The sequence below is a fragment of the Syngnathoides biaculeatus genome, chromosome 3 (assembly GCF_019802595.1).
Source record: "Syngnathoides biaculeatus isolate LvHL_M chromosome 3, ASM1980259v1, whole genome shotgun sequence".
Taxonomy (NCBI): domain Eukaryota; kingdom Metazoa; phylum Chordata; class Actinopteri; order Syngnathiformes; family Syngnathidae; genus Syngnathoides; species Syngnathoides biaculeatus.
The window spans coordinates 1485030-1504175 of NC_084642.1; the positions used below are offsets into that span (position 1 = coordinate 1485030).

At 45.3% G+C, this 19146-nt stretch overlaps 1 protein-coding gene across 1 annotated transcript in view; it reads left to right on the top strand.

The window, feature by feature from the left end:
- si:ch211-186j3.6 (neural-cadherin) overlaps positions 1 to 19146 on the top strand; it is a 230939-nt gene that overhangs the window by 117170 nt on the left and 94623 nt on the right. Inside the window, exons 11-16 of the mRNA XM_061813479.1 lie at positions 1065 to 1237; positions 2735 to 2902; positions 5669 to 5918; positions 9021 to 9148; positions 9238 to 9424; positions 17152 to 17295. Of these exons, the coding sequence (XP_061669463.1) occupies positions 1065 to 1237; positions 2735 to 2902; positions 5669 to 5918; positions 9021 to 9148; positions 9238 to 9424; positions 17152 to 17295 (1050 nt within the window). The remainder of the gene's footprint in view (positions 1 to 1064; positions 1238 to 2734; positions 2903 to 5668; positions 5919 to 9020; positions 9149 to 9237; positions 9425 to 17151; positions 17296 to 19146) is intronic.

Genomic DNA, 19146 nt, shown 5'->3' on the forward strand with positions numbered 1-19146 from the left:
ACGCCTGACGGAGTCGGCTTCCGCGAATGGCCGAAAGATGAACGGATTGGCGGGTTATGGACCAGGTTTGTCAAGACAAAGCGGGCGCGTTGGACTTACAAATCAAAGTGGACATGAATATGTTCCGAGCGTTTCACGGAGGACTGCTTTAAAAACCCGGTGCAGCGTTCGCTTGGCTTTGCTAGCTGGTAAGTAGGTACGTGTTCAATTGTTTAGTATTGACAATTATCTACCTCGTTTTGAATGTAAGTAAAACAGCGATACAGATATGGATGTCGGCTAATATCCGTAGCCATGCGATGTTTTGGAGGTGAGGACATTTGGACGCTGTATAAAGTGAGTGTACTGTTGACGCCGAGGTCTTCCTGAAGTTCGACTACGGCGGTGTGTGCTCTCGAGTGTTAGCCGCATTATTTCAAATAAGGGCTAAAGGCATGGAAATAATGCGAAGATTGGCCTATAAACATGTGATCTGTAAACGCAGAACGATACCCAAGGTTTTCGATTTTGGTTTTACGCCGGTTCAGTGGCTAGTACAACAACAACAACAAATGACGCACTGTTTAAACGTGTTTGAATGAGATTTCCTGAGGCACCGACCGGTCTGTGTTTTGGGTGCAAAGTTCCACGTCGACTCGTTCAGGTCTCGCCGATTCCCGTCCTCGTGTCGCATTCGTCAACTCCGGTTCGAACACGTAGTGTCGAATTCGCCATTTTCTTTCCCGGGGTTGTCTTGGCGCGACGTCGGATTACAAAAAACAAAATGTGCGCTTTGGCGCTCATTTATTTCATTTCTGTTGTGTTGAGAATTATTTAAATGTTTTTTTTCAACGAAAAATTAACTAGGTTTTGTGCGAGATATATATATAAATAAAATCTAGGTCCACTGGATAACGACTGTACGGAACCCGGCGCTCGGGATGACGTACGCGCTCCGAGCACGCTGTTGATGCGTTTCGGACCGAGCGCTCCTCCTCCTCCTGTGAATGGCGGCCATTACTGTGTACTCGCACACGTCCTTCCATTTTGATGGTGCGTTTCACGTGCGAAATTCCTTTTTGTAGATTTTCTGCGGGAAGACACGATGATCGGGACCAGCTTCCTGCGAGTGGCGGCCCACGACGACGACTTCGGAACCAACGCCGCCGTCACGTACTCCGTGTCCGGCGAGCAGCCGGAGTACCTCAGGGTCAACCCGCTGACCGGCTGGGTGTTCGTCAACCAGCCCATCTCGCAGGTAGCGCGCAAAAGCCAAGATGGACTCTTTTGCTTTTTCTATTTCATCCCATCCAAAGAAAAATAAAGATGACGTGTTTTGGATGTAAATGAAACAAAAGGGGCAAAAATGGAACATTTAGAGAGATTTGCTTGAATAAAAACGATCATTTTTAATTGCAATTTTGGACTAGAAAGATCTCTACTCGTAGTCAGATCTTTTCCTTTCTCCGTACATCGATACCAGACGGATGTTTTTTTTCCCCCACTACGTTTCATTATCGTGTCATGATGGAATCACAATTATGATTATATCGCAATACGATACGGTGTCATTTTTCTCTCGCTGTAAAAGCATTGCGTCCAGAGCGCATTTTGTCCTTCCACCCGCTGGACTTTTATCACCGTCGCCGTCTCGCCGCCGCTTGTTCCGAGAGATTGCGCCCGTCGTCGATCGCGAAATATATGCGTTTCATTTCCACCAAGAAAAGAGTCCGCCGATGACACAATCAGACGTTTCCCCGACGCCTTTTTCTTCCGCCAGACGGACGTCCGCGCAATCAGGGAGAAAGCGGCGCTGGCTCGCTCGCTCGCTCTTCCGGGCGGCGTTCGCCGCTCGCCCGACTTGATTGAGACGAAGACGTCGCGGGGTTTCTCTCGAGCGCTTTGCGGTGGCGCCGTTAGCTTGATTACCGACGGTGTCAAATGGGAGAGTTTGTAACTATCCAGGGGGAAGTTACTGGAACAATAATCATAATGAAAAAAAAAAAAAAAAACAAGATATCCGAATTGGAATGTGCGAGCCAATCAATCACGAGGCGGCGTCAATTAGCGGAACTAATTGATAAAAAGGGATTTCAGTGATAAAAACACAACATTTGGAGCTAGATGGTTGACATTGGAGATAAAATACGAAAAATAATACTAAAACTTGCAAAAAAAGAACAAAAATACACATTACATGATAGTAATGCAAAAATGGGTGAAAATGTTTTAATTGGACGAAAGCGCAAGCTGAAAAAATAACTTCTGTTGGAGATGGAGAGCAATATATGAATAAAAACCGCAATGGTGGATAAAAATAATGCATATCATCAAAGTCAATTCGCAAAATAAATCAATAAAATTGGACATTCTAAAAAAAAAAGTTCACGTTGGATTTGTTTTTGTATGACAGCATCAACTCCACAAAAAAATCATTTTTGGGGGATGACGAGTGGTTGTAGCTAAAGTGATAAATAGTTGTGTGGCGAGAAAATGTAAAAGTTCATTTAAGCGCATGTCTGCACTTTTTGTGTTTTGTTTTTTGCTCGAAAACGCCGCGAAGATGCTTCGAAATGCCAAAGTGCACCAAATGGATCAGTTTGCTTGTTTCTTTTTTTTAAAATTGCTATCTGGTGAATCAGCCTCTTAGCGTCCTCGCTGAGTACCGACTGACTCTCGTTTTCTGGCATTTGAAAGCGCACGTCAATATTCAGTCCTTTCAATCGCTCTATTTTTCATTTTTGGGTGACTTCAGAGGAGCTACATCACCCGCGAGATCGTGGCCACGGACGGCGGCAACCGCAGCAGCTCGGTGGAGCTGGCGGTCACCATCACCAACGTGAAAAACCAGCCGCCGCAGTGGGAGAAGCCCAGCTACGCCGTGGTCGTGCCCGAGAACACCGTGCGGGACACGCCCATCGTGGTGAGTCCCCAAAGAAAAACCGTCCGTCCATGGATGCGTTTTTTTCTCAGCGTCGATGACGTCCGTCCTCCGTCCGTCACCGCCGGAGGTTTTTAAAGCAAAGGCCCCCCGCAAATGGGAGCCCTTTTCCACGCTTGCCGGACCAACTTCAGGCCTAAAGTGTCCGCCAGAACCGACCAAAAACAAAACAAAAGTTGAGATTCTCCTGTTTCAAAAAAAAAAAAAAACGCTTGTCTTTCTACTACCTGCTGTGACAAATAGAGTACAACCTCGGTTCTCGACCACAATCCGTTCCAGGAGGCGCTTCGAGAAGTGATTTGTTCGAAACCCGAATCGATAGTTCCCATTACAAATAATGGAAAAAGAAATAATGCGTTCCAAGACTAAAAAAAAATGGGCCTTTTAAAGCATTTTTTTTTAGCTTTTCCTGATAATAAACTGCATAATAAAAATACATGTATAGTTTAAATACTTTATATAATGAAATCAATTGAGAAAAATATGAATTTTTTTGGGCTTAAAATGTATGCTTTAGTTGGAGAGTAAGCTAGTCTGGGAGTGCGTTGTCGTATCTGTGGCGACTCGGCCCCCGGCCTTGTAAACTTTTTTTTTTTTTTTACTAACAAAAGTCCAAAATAAGTTTAAACAAGCAATAATGAGGGTGGAAAAAAAGCAAAGAAAAATTGTTTATTTTTACAAAAAGTAACATGCAAAACCATTCACTCGTAACTCGAGTTAACAAAATCTTTGAAGCATTATAAGCGATGCAAAACTATCAACTATCAAATCTCTTCACTGGTCAGGTCGCGCACGTGACTTCCAACTTTTTTCCGGGGGTGTTCGAGTTCTGGATTTTTGTTTGAAATCAGAAGCAAAAAAAAAAAAAAAAAATCTCAAAATTTTTGTTCGAACTCTGATTTTTTCAAAGTTTGGGACGTTCGAGTAGCGAGTATTCTCTGTACCGCGTTCGCCTGATTCATATACTGCACCTCACGCCGTTGAGGCGCCTGACCTTGTCCGACAATGATCTTAATGAGTACCACGTGCATCAGCGTGTATTTTTATTCAAATGTATGAAACGTCGACCACAGCAGAGACTCGGCTCAGCCCGTCCGACGTTTGACGACGACGACCCACGAAAAGGCTCATTAAGCCGAGCCGACGCCCGAAACCTCTGACCGAACCCCCCCCCCGCCCCCCGGCATCTGCTCTTTTATCGTCAGTGCTAAAATGCCATCATTGTTGTTCGCCGTTAATTTTCACATCTTAACGTTTCACAGAGAAAATTGAAAAAGTCAAATATGGTGATTTACTTTGCGGCCGAATGGCGTACTTGACTCATTTCTGACTCGTCAAATTTGACGACGATAAGATTCAATTCGAAAGTTGAACGCTTGTCGGAGTCCACATTCAGGTACTTCCTGATGCCGGACGCCGGTCACCAAATCTCGGATCGCCTTCCCCGTCCGCGCTTAAATGTTCACTTAGACGAGCACAGTTATGAATCTCCGATGTCATTTGCCAGCCTTTAATTGTTTAGCAATTATTCGAGAATAAAATGAAGCTGCAAACAAGGACGTGTTTACGCGTCGGATTGCACTTTTAGCAACCAAATAAAACCCACGGCCAAAAAAAAAAAGCCAAGGTGTTCGAGCTTTATTTCGAGCGCGCCGGCCGCAGATGTTTGCTAATCGCCATCTTTCATTATTCATCCGCGTTCTCGACAAATCACGAGTGTTTTCCCAGCGTCTCTCCAAAGCAATTAAGTCCATTAAATCCGCTGATTGATATTTGCGCGCCGAGGATGGAAACAAAGCATCCGCCGAGGGTCCTTCAACGCTGAGCCGAAACGGCGGCCCGCGGTCGGCCTGGCGCTGATTAAAAATCCAGATTTTTGTCGAAATGGATTTGAAGATATGAATTATTCAACTGCGATGGGCCTGCAACCAGTTAGCTGCGGAAGGCTCCGGCACTCCCACGACCCTTGTGAGGATGAGCGTCTCAGAACATGGATGCGTGGATGAATTATTACACAGAATTAGTGACTCCAAACACATCTGTCATATTCATCCACCCGGATGGAGACGTCACGCGCGAGCGACGCAACGCACGAGGCGCGATTTCTTCTCGGTGCCGTTTCAGTTTTCGCGGCGACGAATTTGAGGCAACGGCATCGGCGGCCCCGCGCGGGCCCGACGGCAACGTTGCTAACGCCTCGGCCGCGTGTAACGGGAGCTTCCTCCGTCTTTAATCGGGCACGTTTGCCAGCCCGAGTCTCATTACGGCGGCTTCCGCGCTCGGGGGCTCGACCGGATTCAGCGAGGTCACCGGCGTCCCGTCCGAGATGGCGTTTTGGGAGCCTAATTGGGAGCGTACGACGCCGTCTTTTGCATGGCTTTCGCCGTAATTAGCCAAGCGAGGGGCGGGGGGGGGGGTTAGATCCCGTAAGGTTTCGCCGGAGGTTTACGGCCTCAATATTTGACTTTACGTTATTGCGTGCCGTAAAACACGAGGCGGGCTGCTCGCTTTCCGCTAAGCAGAATGTGCCAGCGGGCCTCTGGGGGCCGGGAACAGATTAAAAGATTTCATTTGGGAAAGGGACGTCCAATTTAAAAGTAACGTGACAGAGATTGGTTGTCCTGGCCCGGGCTGAGACCGCTTGGGTAGAGGAAAAAGTGTTCAACGGCATTTGAGTCGGCGCGAGGTGGGTTTGGGTCGGGGCCTTTGGACTGGTCCCAATACAAACGGACGTCTCTTTCGAAACAGACGGTGAAAGCCACCTCCCCGCTGGGGGACCCCAGGGTGACGTACAACCTGGAGGACGGCATGGTCCCGGAGACCAACATGCCGGTCCGCTTCTATTTGACCCCCAACCGGGAAGACGGCTCGGCCTCCGTCCTTGTGGCGGAGCCTCTGGACTACGAGACCACCCGCAACTTCATGCTGAGGGTCCGAGCCCAGAACGTGGCGGCCGTCCCGTTGGCTGCCTTCACCACGGTCTACGTCAACGTCACAGGTGAGGTTTTGCTCATCCTAGCGCTTAACCCCTACCCCCCCGTGTACCCCTTTTGCAAATGATCTCATCCTTTCGTCCCATCCCCTGACCCCCCGGCTACAAGCTCATCCCCAGAACTCCAGGCCCGATCGTATCCTGGAACCGCATCCCCTTCGCCAAATCTCCGAGGCCCAATTCTATTTCCAACTCCGAGCCGAACCTTAATCTCGTTTTCTAATCCTATTGGCTAACCCCAGTTTGAACGATGACTCCCGGTCCCTAATCCTCGCTGCTCCTGTCGAATCCCCTTGCAACTCCCACGCACGCACGCACGCATGCATATTCCCCGTCGTCCAAACGGTCTTAATCCGGTGAGAAATAATGAACTGGCTCAGACTTTGCCACCTGACCGCCCACATTGGGCTTCCGTCCTCCTTGAACTGAAATCCGGAGCCGACCGAGTGTTGCTCAGTTCTCGTCGCTTCTGCTTTTGGCCCTGACGTTGACTATTGAACATTTTTTTTTTTTTTTTTTTTTCCTTTCACCGGATCAAGGATAGAAGTTCAAGTTTCTTCTTGCCGCTCCCTTGGCGGTCTCCCCCCGTGGAATCGTCTCTCGCATTCGAGGCGGTCCGCGGCGTCACTATCGATCGGGCCGATTCGTGCCACGGACCTCTTTTTGACACCGGTGTCAATGAAAAATAAATGTGGAGTCACGCAGGCAAGAAGAGACCCGCGTCAAGCACAAGGCCTTGCTCAACTTGTTCTGTTTTCTGAAGGAGACCAAGAACGTGACAGATGCCGAATGACATCTCGACATTTACACCCAAAAGGTTGCTGCTGTGTTTTGTTTTGTTTTTTTTTTTCAACTCAAACATTTCGCGGTATACTGCAGCTCTCTGCTTCTGTTCCATAAAATGAAGATAAATGTAATTTATGTACGTTTTTTTTTTTTTTTACTGCAAACAAGTCTCGTAGCCGACCGTGGAATGGAAAATCAAGGTATTCAGTCAAATAACGATAAATGGACTTCCCCAGCGCAATAGTTTATTGAACGGAGCATGACAAAGCTCAAAATAATGTTTAATTTTTTTTTCCCCCCTGTGAGGAGCGGTTTTCCTCATCAATGACTTGATTTGAGGAGCAGGTTTCTAATTTTGAGGGGAAATTAACCTCCAACCGGTTCCCGTCGATGGTACGTTTCCAAAGCTTTGTCGGGTGCCGCGATCCGTGCTTCTTTTAACGGTGAAATTTGTACTTTAAAATAGTCTGGTTACATTCCTTTCAATCAATTAAACCAATAAAAATCTCATATGCCGTATACACACAACAGGGGAGTTGAATGTAATTGCAGCTTTTACGACGTTGCGGCATCGTCAGGCGCCGCAGGTCCGTTTCATGTCGTAGGAGTTCTGAGCTGCTGGTCTGGGCGGTACTTGCGTGTTCAAGCAGTCCATCTTTCTCGAGTGACGAACTGCCGCAATTTGTTTTCCTCGGAGAGCGCAACGTCCTCCCCGAAAGGTCGCAGCAAAACCACTTTCCGTGAGGGACCACCGGCGGAAGCCCTTTTAACGATCTCGGGAGAAAGTCCCAAATCTGTGATTTGCTTTTGATGAGATGCAAAATGCAAATCCAACAACTTGAAGGCCGGGAATCTTTTAAGAAGCGGCCGTTTTGCTCACACGGGCTGAGACTTTTGTGTTCCACTGACACTGGAAGCCGTTTTATCTTTTTGTGCTCGGTCCTCCGCACATGACACAGCCCGACGTTGCCTCGCATTTGTCCGGAGTTCAGATGCTTTTTCATCTCTGCGGCCCTGAGAAGTCAAGACGACAGCGCCGGCGAAGCGCCGCCTTTGCTCCGACCGCGGAGCTTGACAGTTAAAGCGAGAGAAGAAAAGAAGTGTCAGGACGTGGTGTTCTCAGATCAAGAGGAGACGCCGCCGCGAGTCTTCCTGCCGCTCTCCGACCGTTTGAGTAAATTTCGGTTGGGCTGCGTAATTACAAATGTATTTTCAAATGCCAGAAATAAAGTCTCATCTCGGATAAAAGGTCAACGTGCGCATTTGAGATGCCGGAGATGAACGAAGGCGACTCATCTCAGGCCCCGTTAAAGCTGAGTGTACCAACTCCTGAGCTGATTTTTCATGGTTTTTTTTTTTTTTTTTTTTTTTGTTTACTGCGTACACGCGAGCGTATCGTCGCTGTCAGGCGAATCTGCAAAATGACGGACGGCTACCCCCTTTGCTGGATGATCCAAAAACCGCAGCGCTTCGGTTGCTGTTACAGTTAAAATTGTTTTGTTTTTTTTTTACCTTGATGCGCTAACACCAACACAACGCCGTCCCCAAAATTGCGTTCAATTGCTAATTTCATGTGCTAAAAAAGAATAAAAACGTCACTAACTAGGCATCACGGCTGAGCGAAATGTTACGCTATCCATTTCAAATCCAAAGTGGGCCGACTTAAACGTACGGAACAGAAACAAAGAAGACATCCGGACTTTGACTCTTTAGACAAAAGAAACCTGCGGGGCGAACGTGGACAACATTTCTCGCACTTGAGCTCTCAAGACCGTTCACGTGTTTGTTCTCAAGTTGCGTAGTCTCAAAACTTGGTGACGAATAAAACCTAGCAGGTAAAGACAAATAGTATGAATTGGTGACCATATTTGAACATACAATGTTTCTACGCAACAGCAATATTGGACATTTTATTCAGAAATACATCCAGCTTTATGCGTGATGAACCTTGGCCCCCTAGCCTAGGTCCAAGATCTTACCCAAGACCTTGACTCTGTCTGAAGTTATCAAAGTTAATGACGATAAGTGGTTTCATATCGGAACTAACTGTAGTCAACATTTACAAAACTAACAAAAAGTAATCATAATTAAAGCAAAAAAAAATGTCTTTGCCAATTCATTTTATACGTGAGCCTTCAGGGTTGATGTTAAATGTATTGTCTGTCCGTCCGTCCGTCTGTTTGTCGAAGGTTAAAAAAATATTCAAAAAAGCAAGGAAAATTCCGATCCCGTTGCCCTGGTTCCTTCGAGCGTATCTTCTTGCCCCGTTCCAATACGTGTACAATACATTTCTACTTTATAGACTTTTTTTTGTTTCCGCAGATGTGAACGACAACGTCCCCTTCTTTACCTCGTCCATCTACGAGGCCTCGGTCACCGAGGGCGCCCAGTCGGGAACTTTGGTGTTTCAGGTGTCCGCCACCGACATGGACTTGGACCTCAACGGGAAGGTGAGGCCGGGCGTTCAAACGCGCCGACTCCGGAAAGGAATCCTGCTCCTGAACAGGTCTGTTTGTGTGTTTTCGACGACCCGGTGCAGATCGCCTATTCGCTGCTCGAGGATCGCAGCGGGGACCACCAGTTTTTCCGCATCGACCCCGAGCTGGGTTTCATCTACACCCAGACCGTTTTCGATCGCGAGACCAAAAGTTCATACCTGCTGGAGGTCCAATCGGTGGACGGCTGGGAGTCAGCGAGGCCCGGAAAACACGGGCAGCCCAACTCCGGTAAGAAGCGGTCGACCGACTGCGGGACTGGATGTGCGCATCAGTGGCAAAGCCGGTCAGCGATCAAAGCACATTTTAGCACACTAATTGCTTTTGAATGGCCCTCTGAAACTTTTCAAGTGTGCAGTCTGCCAGACACTTTAAAGGCTTTTTTGGGGGGGGGGGAGAATCCCTAATGGGCTTCGCTTAAAATCATTTTTAAAAAGTAGTGAGTCATCTTTTGCCCTTGTTGAGAAGAAAGAGGTCCACTTGACCCCTCAAACATTGGAAAAAAAACAACACCACCGACAAAAAGAACATCATATATTTTTCTTTCTTTTGTAACCATAGAAAAAAGGTCAGAGTGCGGACGCATGACGTAAATGTCATCTGGCATCGATTGACTTCCTCCGCTGTTTGTTGTGAGTGTCGTACTTTGTGAAAGCCGACAGAAGGAATCGGGGTTTGTTCAAGTTGGCTTGAATGTCCCGAGGTTCGGTTGCTTTAGCGCAGGGGTCGTCGGGAACCGATGGCTCGCGAGCCACGCCTGGCTCTTTCGGTGGTTGCGTATGGCTAAGCCGAGCCCTCACAACGACACGCTGCCCGTGTGATTTTTGTCGCGCAGAGATGGCGTTGCCGTGGTTTAGGTGTGGGAGGCAACGCAAATGACGTAGACGCACTTTGCCATCGTGGATTGCCGTAGTTTTTGCGTGTCAGTCAAAGTCCAGTGGTGCAGAAGGGTTCTAATGCTGATCTTACCGAAACAACTTTTTGTTGACAAAGGTCGCTCAAAGAAAAGAATACGAGTACCACCGAAGTTTTCCACAAGAATGGACAGCCATTGTGGAGATGGAGGGTTCTGCTGCGTGTTTAAATCCACAGATGCGGAGTATGCCAAAGCGTTGCCAATCAACATTTTGCCAAGTTCGCATCAAAACAAGATCATCAAACCAAAAAAAGACACGCCTTTGTTGGCAAGAACTGTTCACCATCCGACCAGCGTGATAGAAAATCACATTGAAATACGTTCACGACTAACGGATGGAAATCTCAACGCCTGCGTGAAGATTCATCTTGACGGCAAAACCGGGAAGCACCTCGAGTCGCATTCATGGGAACAAGTGCCTTTGTCATCGTTGGTTAGCAACAGCATGATGTTATTTGATGAGAATTCAGAGACTGTATTCTACTCTAAAAGTGTTGGTTCGACATAAATGCGCAAATACAGTTTCGTTTTTTTCAATATTGAAACGACGTTTTCAAATATTTGGCATTTTTCGGCTCTCCCAGTCTGAAAGGTTCCCGACCGCTGCTTTGGCGCTTTGCCTTTTAAAGAAGTTGTGTTGTTTTGTCTCGACAACTCTGTTTTGGAGCCTGAACGCACAAGCGAGAAAAAAAAAAAAGCATCCGGTGTGAAAACCAAGGATTTCCATTCACTTGAAGTTATCTTTTACTTCTAGCAGAAAGTCGCAAAATCTTCAAATCCGCTCTCGCGTTCACAAAATATCAGCGCTTTCCCGTTTGGCATTTTGTAGCGACCGAAGCGAACCTTGACCGCAAAAAAAAAAAAAACAATGTTTTTGCTGCAACTCCGGTCGGCGCTTACGTACGAGTATTCCACAAGCGAAAACAACAATGGTTGTGTTAGCCTTTGCGTTGAGAACATTTCTCCATTTTTCGCGCGGATATTGTGTTGTGTATCCAGAAGTTTTTGTCAGTTGTGTGCGACCGACCAAGATGAATTGGCTTGACTCATCGCTTGCTTTTCCCAAGTAACTGACAACTGACTTGACCTTTACGATTATTATGATTGATTTTTTTTTTTTTTTCTTTTTTGCCGGAATCATTTGGGACTTGCTTGAACCTTTGAAGGCGACGACTTGAAAGTTGACGGAGTTCCGGTCGGCCGCCCGCCCGCCCGCGCTGCTTCGCCACGAGACGCGGCCGCCGGGCAACAACGCGGTCTCGGGATCTCGGGGCGCTTTTGTCGGATGCTCGGACAGCCGCGGTTCATTTAAGGCTCCGTTTGTTTCCGTGGCGACAGATGAAGCACATACGTGCCTTTGCGGTCGGACGCGGAGTGCGGGAGGAGAGCAGATGCTCGGCCAGACGGAGGCTCGGAGAGAGGTGTTGAGGAACGGCGAGGACGGCCGACAATATGCTTCGCATCGACACAATGCAGAAAGAGCTTCGGATCTCCTTTGAGCCAAAGTCCGAATGGCCATCGGGTCGGGCGATAAACGACAGGTCGCTGTGAAACACGCATTCGCTTGAAGAAAACGGAGATGATTTCCGTCGGCGTCCCAGCAGGAAGCTGGAGTTTGTCGAGCGTGGCGAGTCGGCCCCGGACCGGACCAGATGGAGAACAGATGACAGATGCTAACATTTGCCAAATATTTGCCCGTTATTACATTTCGACTGGAAAAAAAAAAAAAAAAAGGATTTGGAATGGTTGAAAAAGAAGAATGACAAGATTAGTTCTGGGGGGAGAAAAAAAAAAATACTACTCCGTAGATGAAATCAAATTAGGTCAATGCAAAAAATTTCTTTTTTTTTTTATTTCATTTCATTCAGAATTTCTCTTGTTTGCGTGAGCTAACTGTTACTTTGCTGTTTTTTTTTTAATGCTTTACTTAAAATGGTTGCTGTCCTCATTTCCCCCACGAATAAAAGTTTCTACTCACTCTTGCCGAGAAGTTTCAAACTTTCAGTTGTTTGTTAGCGTTTCGTCATGGAAAAAGAAGAAGAAGGAGGAGGAGGAGGTAATTGCTATCATGCTAATGCTATTCGTGCATGTTAAGCATTTACCAAATGCTTATTTTGCTGTGTCAAATTCGTTCATAGGATACACTCAGCCCTGGTGATTCGGAGGAACATCCATGTTAGTACTTTGGAAAAAAAAAAAACCCAAAACAACTCCTCAAGTACATCAATTGTAAAGATTGGATGATGACAGGCTGAAACTAGGAAACGGGATCCACAATCGGTCTTGGTTGCTTGCTGCTGTCCTCATTTTCCCCACGGATAAAATATTTCTCCTTACTCTTGCCAAGAAGTTTCAAACTTTCAGTTGTTGGTTAGCGTTTCTTAATGGGGGGGGGGGGGGAGACTGTAGTCTGCGCAGTCTCCCGTTTATTGCGGTAGTTTGTTTTCGTGATGCCCTCAAAGTCCACTTTTCTAAAATGGCTCATTTGAGAAAAGAATACAATGCCATTTATTGTCATCATACGTCATAGAGCGAGATAGGAGAGCTTCTCCTGTTTCAGCGTATGCGCAAAAAATAAATACATCAAAATAAGTATCTGAAATGTGTTGCACACGCGGTTGAAAATCGGCAGCCCTTCACATTGATGGATTAGTAGTGCGGCTAGAGGAAAAAACAAGAGTTTAAGGTGGCTTGGGAAAAAAAAAAAAAAAAAAATCCTTTTTCCGTTCGTCCTTGTTTTTGGGCATCTGTATGGCAGTCGACGACCGGGGGGCGTCGTGTCCTTAATAACGTTCCGAGCTCTAAACGTCTGCCACGGACGGGAGAAGGCAGCCGACGATCTCCTTTGCTGTTTTGACCGTCGTCTGAAGCCTCGCTTGGTCTGCGTCACTCAGTCCAGATCCCGATCCAAACGGAGACGCAGTTCGTCAGCGGGTTCTCGACGGATGAGCGGTCGAAGGCCAGCCAGGTTGTTTTTCCAGACAATTCTCAGGAAGTGGAGACGCCGGTGAATCTTCTTGATGACCGCCGAGAGGTCTTTCTAGATCAGGACTCCCGGGAACCTGAACGTGGTGTCTCCATGCACACACTTGCCATCGATGAAGAGCGAAAGTGGTTTTTACTGGATTCCTCAGTCCGATCCCAGCGGCGCTGACGGCGGCCTGCTCGCTGCACGCTAGCATCGGGAGTGTTTGTGCGAACCCGGCTCCGAAGCCAGGTCTCCGTTACGATGAGGATCGTCCAGATCGTCTATTCTGTTGGCGGTGAGGTACAGACTTGGAAGACGTGGCCTGGATTGTTCTCTAGAAGTGGGACTGACGCTTCCTCTCGCTCCTCCGCCAGAGCCGCTTCGGCGACCCGTCAACAATCCATGGCGCTATCTCATCTGGAATGTTATGTTTGCGCTGAAAGTCACTTGAAATTGTTCTTTTGTGTCGTTATCAGAAGTCGTTGGCGGGTGTAGCAGCGTAGTGCCGAAACGTACGTGAGCAAAGTGCCCAGGAAAATAAAGGTTGATAAAAGCCTGGTTTTGACGTCTCGGTTTGTCCTCCATTGTTGTTGTTTGCTAGCATTTCTTCTTCAGCTTTTGACTCCACAGTCTCCAAGTTGCTGCAGCAGTCGTTTTTTGGTTGGTTTTTTTTCGCTTCTAATGTCTCCTTACCGTGGCCACCATATTTGATCTCCCCCCCCCTTTTACCTGTTCTTGTTTGGTGTTGGTGCTTCTGATTGGAAATGGGGCATCACCCCCCCCCCCGTCTCCAGTTTGGTGCTGCCGTCTGTTCTCTTGGTGCTCTTAAGTCTCCTTTTTCAATCAAACTTTGTTTGCTTTAACCCCGCCTTAATTCTCCATTGTTGTTGCTTGTTAGCATTCCAAATGTTGACTCCAGAGTCCTCTCTTTGCTTTAGTGGTCCATTTTTTCAGCTGCCCAAAGTCTCCTTTTGAATGAAATGTTTGTCTTTACTGTGTCCAACCCTTGGGGAAGGAAACGGATTCTTGTTGTGTCCCTCATTCTCCTCCAATATTGCCCTTTGCTAGCGTTTCATGTTCGAATTGAGGGGGTTCGACTCCCCTTGTATCAAACGTTTCCTTTGGGTGGCCAACGCGTCCCTTCTTTTGACCCTCGTTCCTGCAATCTTTCTTCTTCCAGGCGAGATATTCAATAATGCTTGTTTTTCTCAGTGTGACGCCGCACCGCCGACACTGCGGAAAGTGTTTTATCCAAAATAACTCCAGAAACAGGAGGTTTACACATTGGGGTGTGAGCGGCGTGGAGCGTGGAGCGGGGTGGCGGTGGTGGGGGGCCGCGCTCCACGCTACTTTCTGCTGGTCCTCCTCCTCCCCGAATTCATCCTGTTGCGTTTTCGCCGTTGAGCCGCGAATTAGCCAGCCGGCTGCTGCGCATCTCTCAGCGCCGCGCCTTAAATAATTGATCTCCATCTCGCCGAGTGCAAATGATGCCGACGGCTGCGGCGCTATCAAAGTTGCCCCCCACCCCCGGAGGGGCACTTTGGGCTCCGCCCCAGACCCGAGGTTTCATGTTTTTTAGTTTGAATTTATTTGTGCATTTGTCAGCCGATAGTTGGGTTGCTCATTTCCATTTCCATTTGCCAAGTCACAAAAAGTACAACTACTGACTTACAGACTGCCGTTGAGTAGATTTTGCAGGCATGTCTTCTTGACTTGAGCACTGTGTTTACTTTTCTGACAACGTTTTACTTTTGCTCCTTAATTTAGAAAGAAAACAATCGCCACTTTCTAAATCTTGCATCTTTTTTGAAGCTCCCATACATGCTGTAAAAAAAAAAAAAAGATGTAACTAACTTGAAATCTTGGGATCTTGTGATGTAAAAAAAAAAAAAATGCGAGCAGGGGAGGGAGTTTTATTTAATGTCTTTCGGCTCCCCAAGAATGACCTAAACATAAAAGACGCGCTTCTGTTCTTCAAAAAGGTTCCATCCGGTCTGAAAACCACAGTCGTACGAGAATGTTTTTTTGTTTTGTTTTGTTCTGATCAATGATCAAATCATTTAGCATTTTACATTTGTCTGTTCAAAATGTCGGCTACGAGAGCCTTTTTTTTTTTCTGATAACATGAAGGTTGTGTCAGTCCTCGCGAGCTCGTATGAATATTTTTCCCATTTTTCGCTGTTGTCACAACCAGTTTCCGACAGCAATAAAAAAATCCAAAAGATGTTTTTTTTGGTTGTTTTTTTTTCCACCCAAGTACAGGAGTTGAATCAATACATCTACTGCACCTTGGCCAGTTTTTTTTTTTTTTTTTTAATGTTTATAACAAAACTATCTTTGGGTGGGAAATCAAATTAACTCATTGATTGGCAACCATTTTAGAACAATTTGAATGGTCTTTCAAACCCCCCAGAACATATTTGTTCTGTGATGGCATAAGAACCAAACAGACCCCCACAGCGACCCCCCCCCCCTCCCAAAAAAAAAAAAAAAAAAAAAGAGCAGAGACTCATTGCTTGCTCTCCTGTTTCTGTCGACAAATTATGAATTCCACGGCAGCGAATTCGTTCAAAGCAGCTTGATTTCCTGAGACCAATTCTCGTTTTTGTGGGTTGACTTTCTTCAATTCAGCCAGCAGGTTGTTGCCGTCTTTTTTTTTTGGTTCACATAATCTTGAAATGCAGATTTGTGTGACGGTCGTTTGACTTTTCGGGTTCCTAAAGGAGTTGCGCGCCAAGCCGTTTCAGTGGCAGAACCGGTGGAGATTCTGGTCTTTCTCCGTGTTTTCCTCAACAGACAAGCGCCGGGAGACGGACGGGAAGTTATTTTGGTGCGCGTCAGCGTGGGTGAACAAGTTTGAGACTTTTTTTTTTTTTTTTTTTTTTGGGTTCAGGCTGCAAGGCGACAGATGTGCGAGCTGACAGAATAGGCACAAGTGCGCGCTTTTAATAGGATCTTTCCGGCTGTCTTTGCGACGCTTTCTTGTTGTTGTTGTTGTTTTGTCTTCGGAGCGCGCAGACACGTCTTCGGCGGCGTCTTAATCAGCGACGTCGACGTCAAGCCGAGTAAGACGTGGATGCTCGAAAGCAAAAATCTGGACTAAATTCGTTTTTTTTTTCCTGATGAACAAGAGGGAAGTGTGTTTGTTTTTGTTTTTGTTTTGTTTTTTGGGGTGGGGGGGGGTGTTGAATATTACTGGAATCATAGTTTTAGAAAATTTTATATATTTTTAGAAAAATTTCATTAGCCAAAATTTCTGGAGAATAGAGGTTTATATTCTTAAAGAAAAAAAAAAGAAATGGAAAACTGTTAAATAGCTTGGGAATCCAAGCATATTTGTAATTAAGTCTGTTTTGAGGAAAGAATTTTTTTTTTTTTTTAAAGATTGGATGTGAATAGAAAAAAGTTGGAAATTTGAAAATTTCTTGACAAAGAGAAGTAATGTTTGGGGAATAAAATACATTTTCGTGTTCATGTTTTTTTTTAAGAATAGTGTAGTTATCTGGCAACAATAATGTTTCGTTTTAGGGGTAAAAAAAAAAATCCTTGTTTTACAAGGAAAGAATGATTCAGGGTTGAAATGATCAGAAAAAAAAAATTCAATCATTGTTTTTGACCTAAAGTCACTATTTTTCGACACTATAAATACAAAATAATCATTTTCAAGTAGTTTTATTTTGTTAATACATAGTCAAAATGAAGTATTTTTTAGAGAAAGTTGAGAAGAAAATTGCAAGAAAACATACTCCTACTAATAATAGATATGACAAAAACAAAGATTTTCATCAAAAAAGACTTTTTTTTACAAAACTAAAATTATATTTTTATTTCCAGAGAAAATGTCGTGCTGTGAGAGTAGTCATTTATTGTTAATTCAGGAAAAATGTTTGAACAAAGTTATCTTGTTGAAATGGGGAAAAAGGTCTTCATTTTTCGAGAATGAATTTGTATTTTCAGAGGGAAAAAGTTCCTGACCAAAGTTGTGTTTGTCTATAATATGTCACCATCACAATTTTCTCTGTCTGACCTGTCCAAGACTAAACATTGTCGTCGCTGCGCGTTTGTTGTCGTCAGACACGGCGTACGTCCGCGTGTTCATCAGCGACGTCAACGACAACAAGCCGGCGTTCGCCCAGACCACGTACGAAGTGGACGCCGACGAGGACGCCGACGTGGGCTTCGCTGTCCTCACCGTCAGTGCCAATGACGGCGACGAAGGTCAGCGCGGCGCCTCGAATATTTACACCTGCATTAAATATCAAGTCCATCTGCTACGTTAGCTACGTCCAATTTCGTGTCAATTAAAAGTACAGAAATGGATGAAAGGTATGTTGCCGTTACTGTACTCTGCAGTACACATAAAGTGAATATGGTACATTTGAGGGCCCTTTAATGTGATGTAAACGAGGGCATATTAGAAATACTGTCCATGAACATCACATGTAAATATAGTGTATTACAGGTACATAAAACATGAAGCAAACACTCTATGGTGCTGTATATAGCAGGTACACAAAATATTCAGTACATCAGGTACGTTCGAGTCAAATATATATTTACATACGGGGTTCATTAATGACAGATATGATGCATCATTCAAGACATCAGAGGTGGTGCTTTAAATGCGATGAGACACTACACATGATCGTACACTTGTCAATACTCTTTAGTACATTAGCGGTACATGTAAGGTATATATGGAAATCCCATAAATAAAAATGCTCCCATAGCAGTAGATTAAATATGCAATCAACATTATTTGTTAAATATGGTTGATTGGAACAGAAACGTGAGCTGGAATGCAAATAATGTCGATTATATACAATTCGTATGATAAAGTATGATATGTTACAACCAAGCATGACGTAATGAAGGTACTTTGCAAGTGCATATACGGTGCGAGTGTACATTGAAAATGTTGTACGTATGGTACACTCATGGCATTTATAACTCAGCAAAGGTGCGTACATTGATCGTGGTACATATCTTACATGGGATATGCATATGGTACATAATCTTTGCAAAAGATGCAATAAAGGAACTTTCATCTTGCATGAATATGAACAAAAAGGAGTCACCCGATGCATGGGGAGAGCAGAACTCCATAAACGTTCCATTTTGGGTACCAGCGTGTATCTAGTATATTGTAGTACCTCGGATGGAATGACGTCGAAACGGTCGGCTGCAAAAGTTCCGCACGGCCAAAGCCAACAAGCCGCTGACCTTTTCCGTCCGTCCGCCTTATAAGAAAGCGCTAATGAAGTGTCCTCGTTAAGTCCTCGAGATTTCGACCCGGCGGCGCCGCCCCTCCCCCGACATCCCGGCAATTAGGAAAAGACGGCGCGTAGAATATTGTCCCCGTTTTACGAGTCAGGCCGGCCCGTTTGCTCTCGGCGCTTTCCTCGGGCCCGCCGGACTCGTCCGAATGTTCATTTGCGCCATTGGCGTCTTGTCGCCGTCCGCTTCAGAACCTCGTAAGTCCACTTCGGCGCCGGTTCAACTTTTTGACATTTTCCGCGTTGTTAAAAATGCGCGGCAAAAAAAAGCGCGCTCACAGCTAGAAGCGGCTAACTGACTCCATTTTGATTTTTTTTTTTTTTTTTTTTTTTTTTTTTGCAGCAGCAGCAGCAGCAGGCTGATGAAAAGTTTAACAGCGCCAATAAAAAAAAAATGGCGGATTTACATCTCTGTGATTTGTATGGCAATGAATCCTTCCAATACTTGTCTTTGCTGAAATTGCTGTCTTCCCCAGATTTAAGTATTTTGTCGGGATCTCCCAGTTTAGCTGAAAGAAAAGTTATGTTATTACAAAGCATTTATTATTCAATTATATTCTTTTTAAGCAGAACAAATTTATTTGTATAGCCCATTTCATACACGAGGTAATTGCATAATTAAAGGCATTTGAAAACAAAGAGATTAATCATTTAAAATGAGATTAAAATGACAAAATATTTTTAAAAAAGACAATTAAAACTGCATACAGTGCAAGTAATATGATCAAAAAGTGGATATATCGTAAAAATCATGAGGAAAAAAGTGTTTTCAAGCTGGATTGCAAAAAAAAAT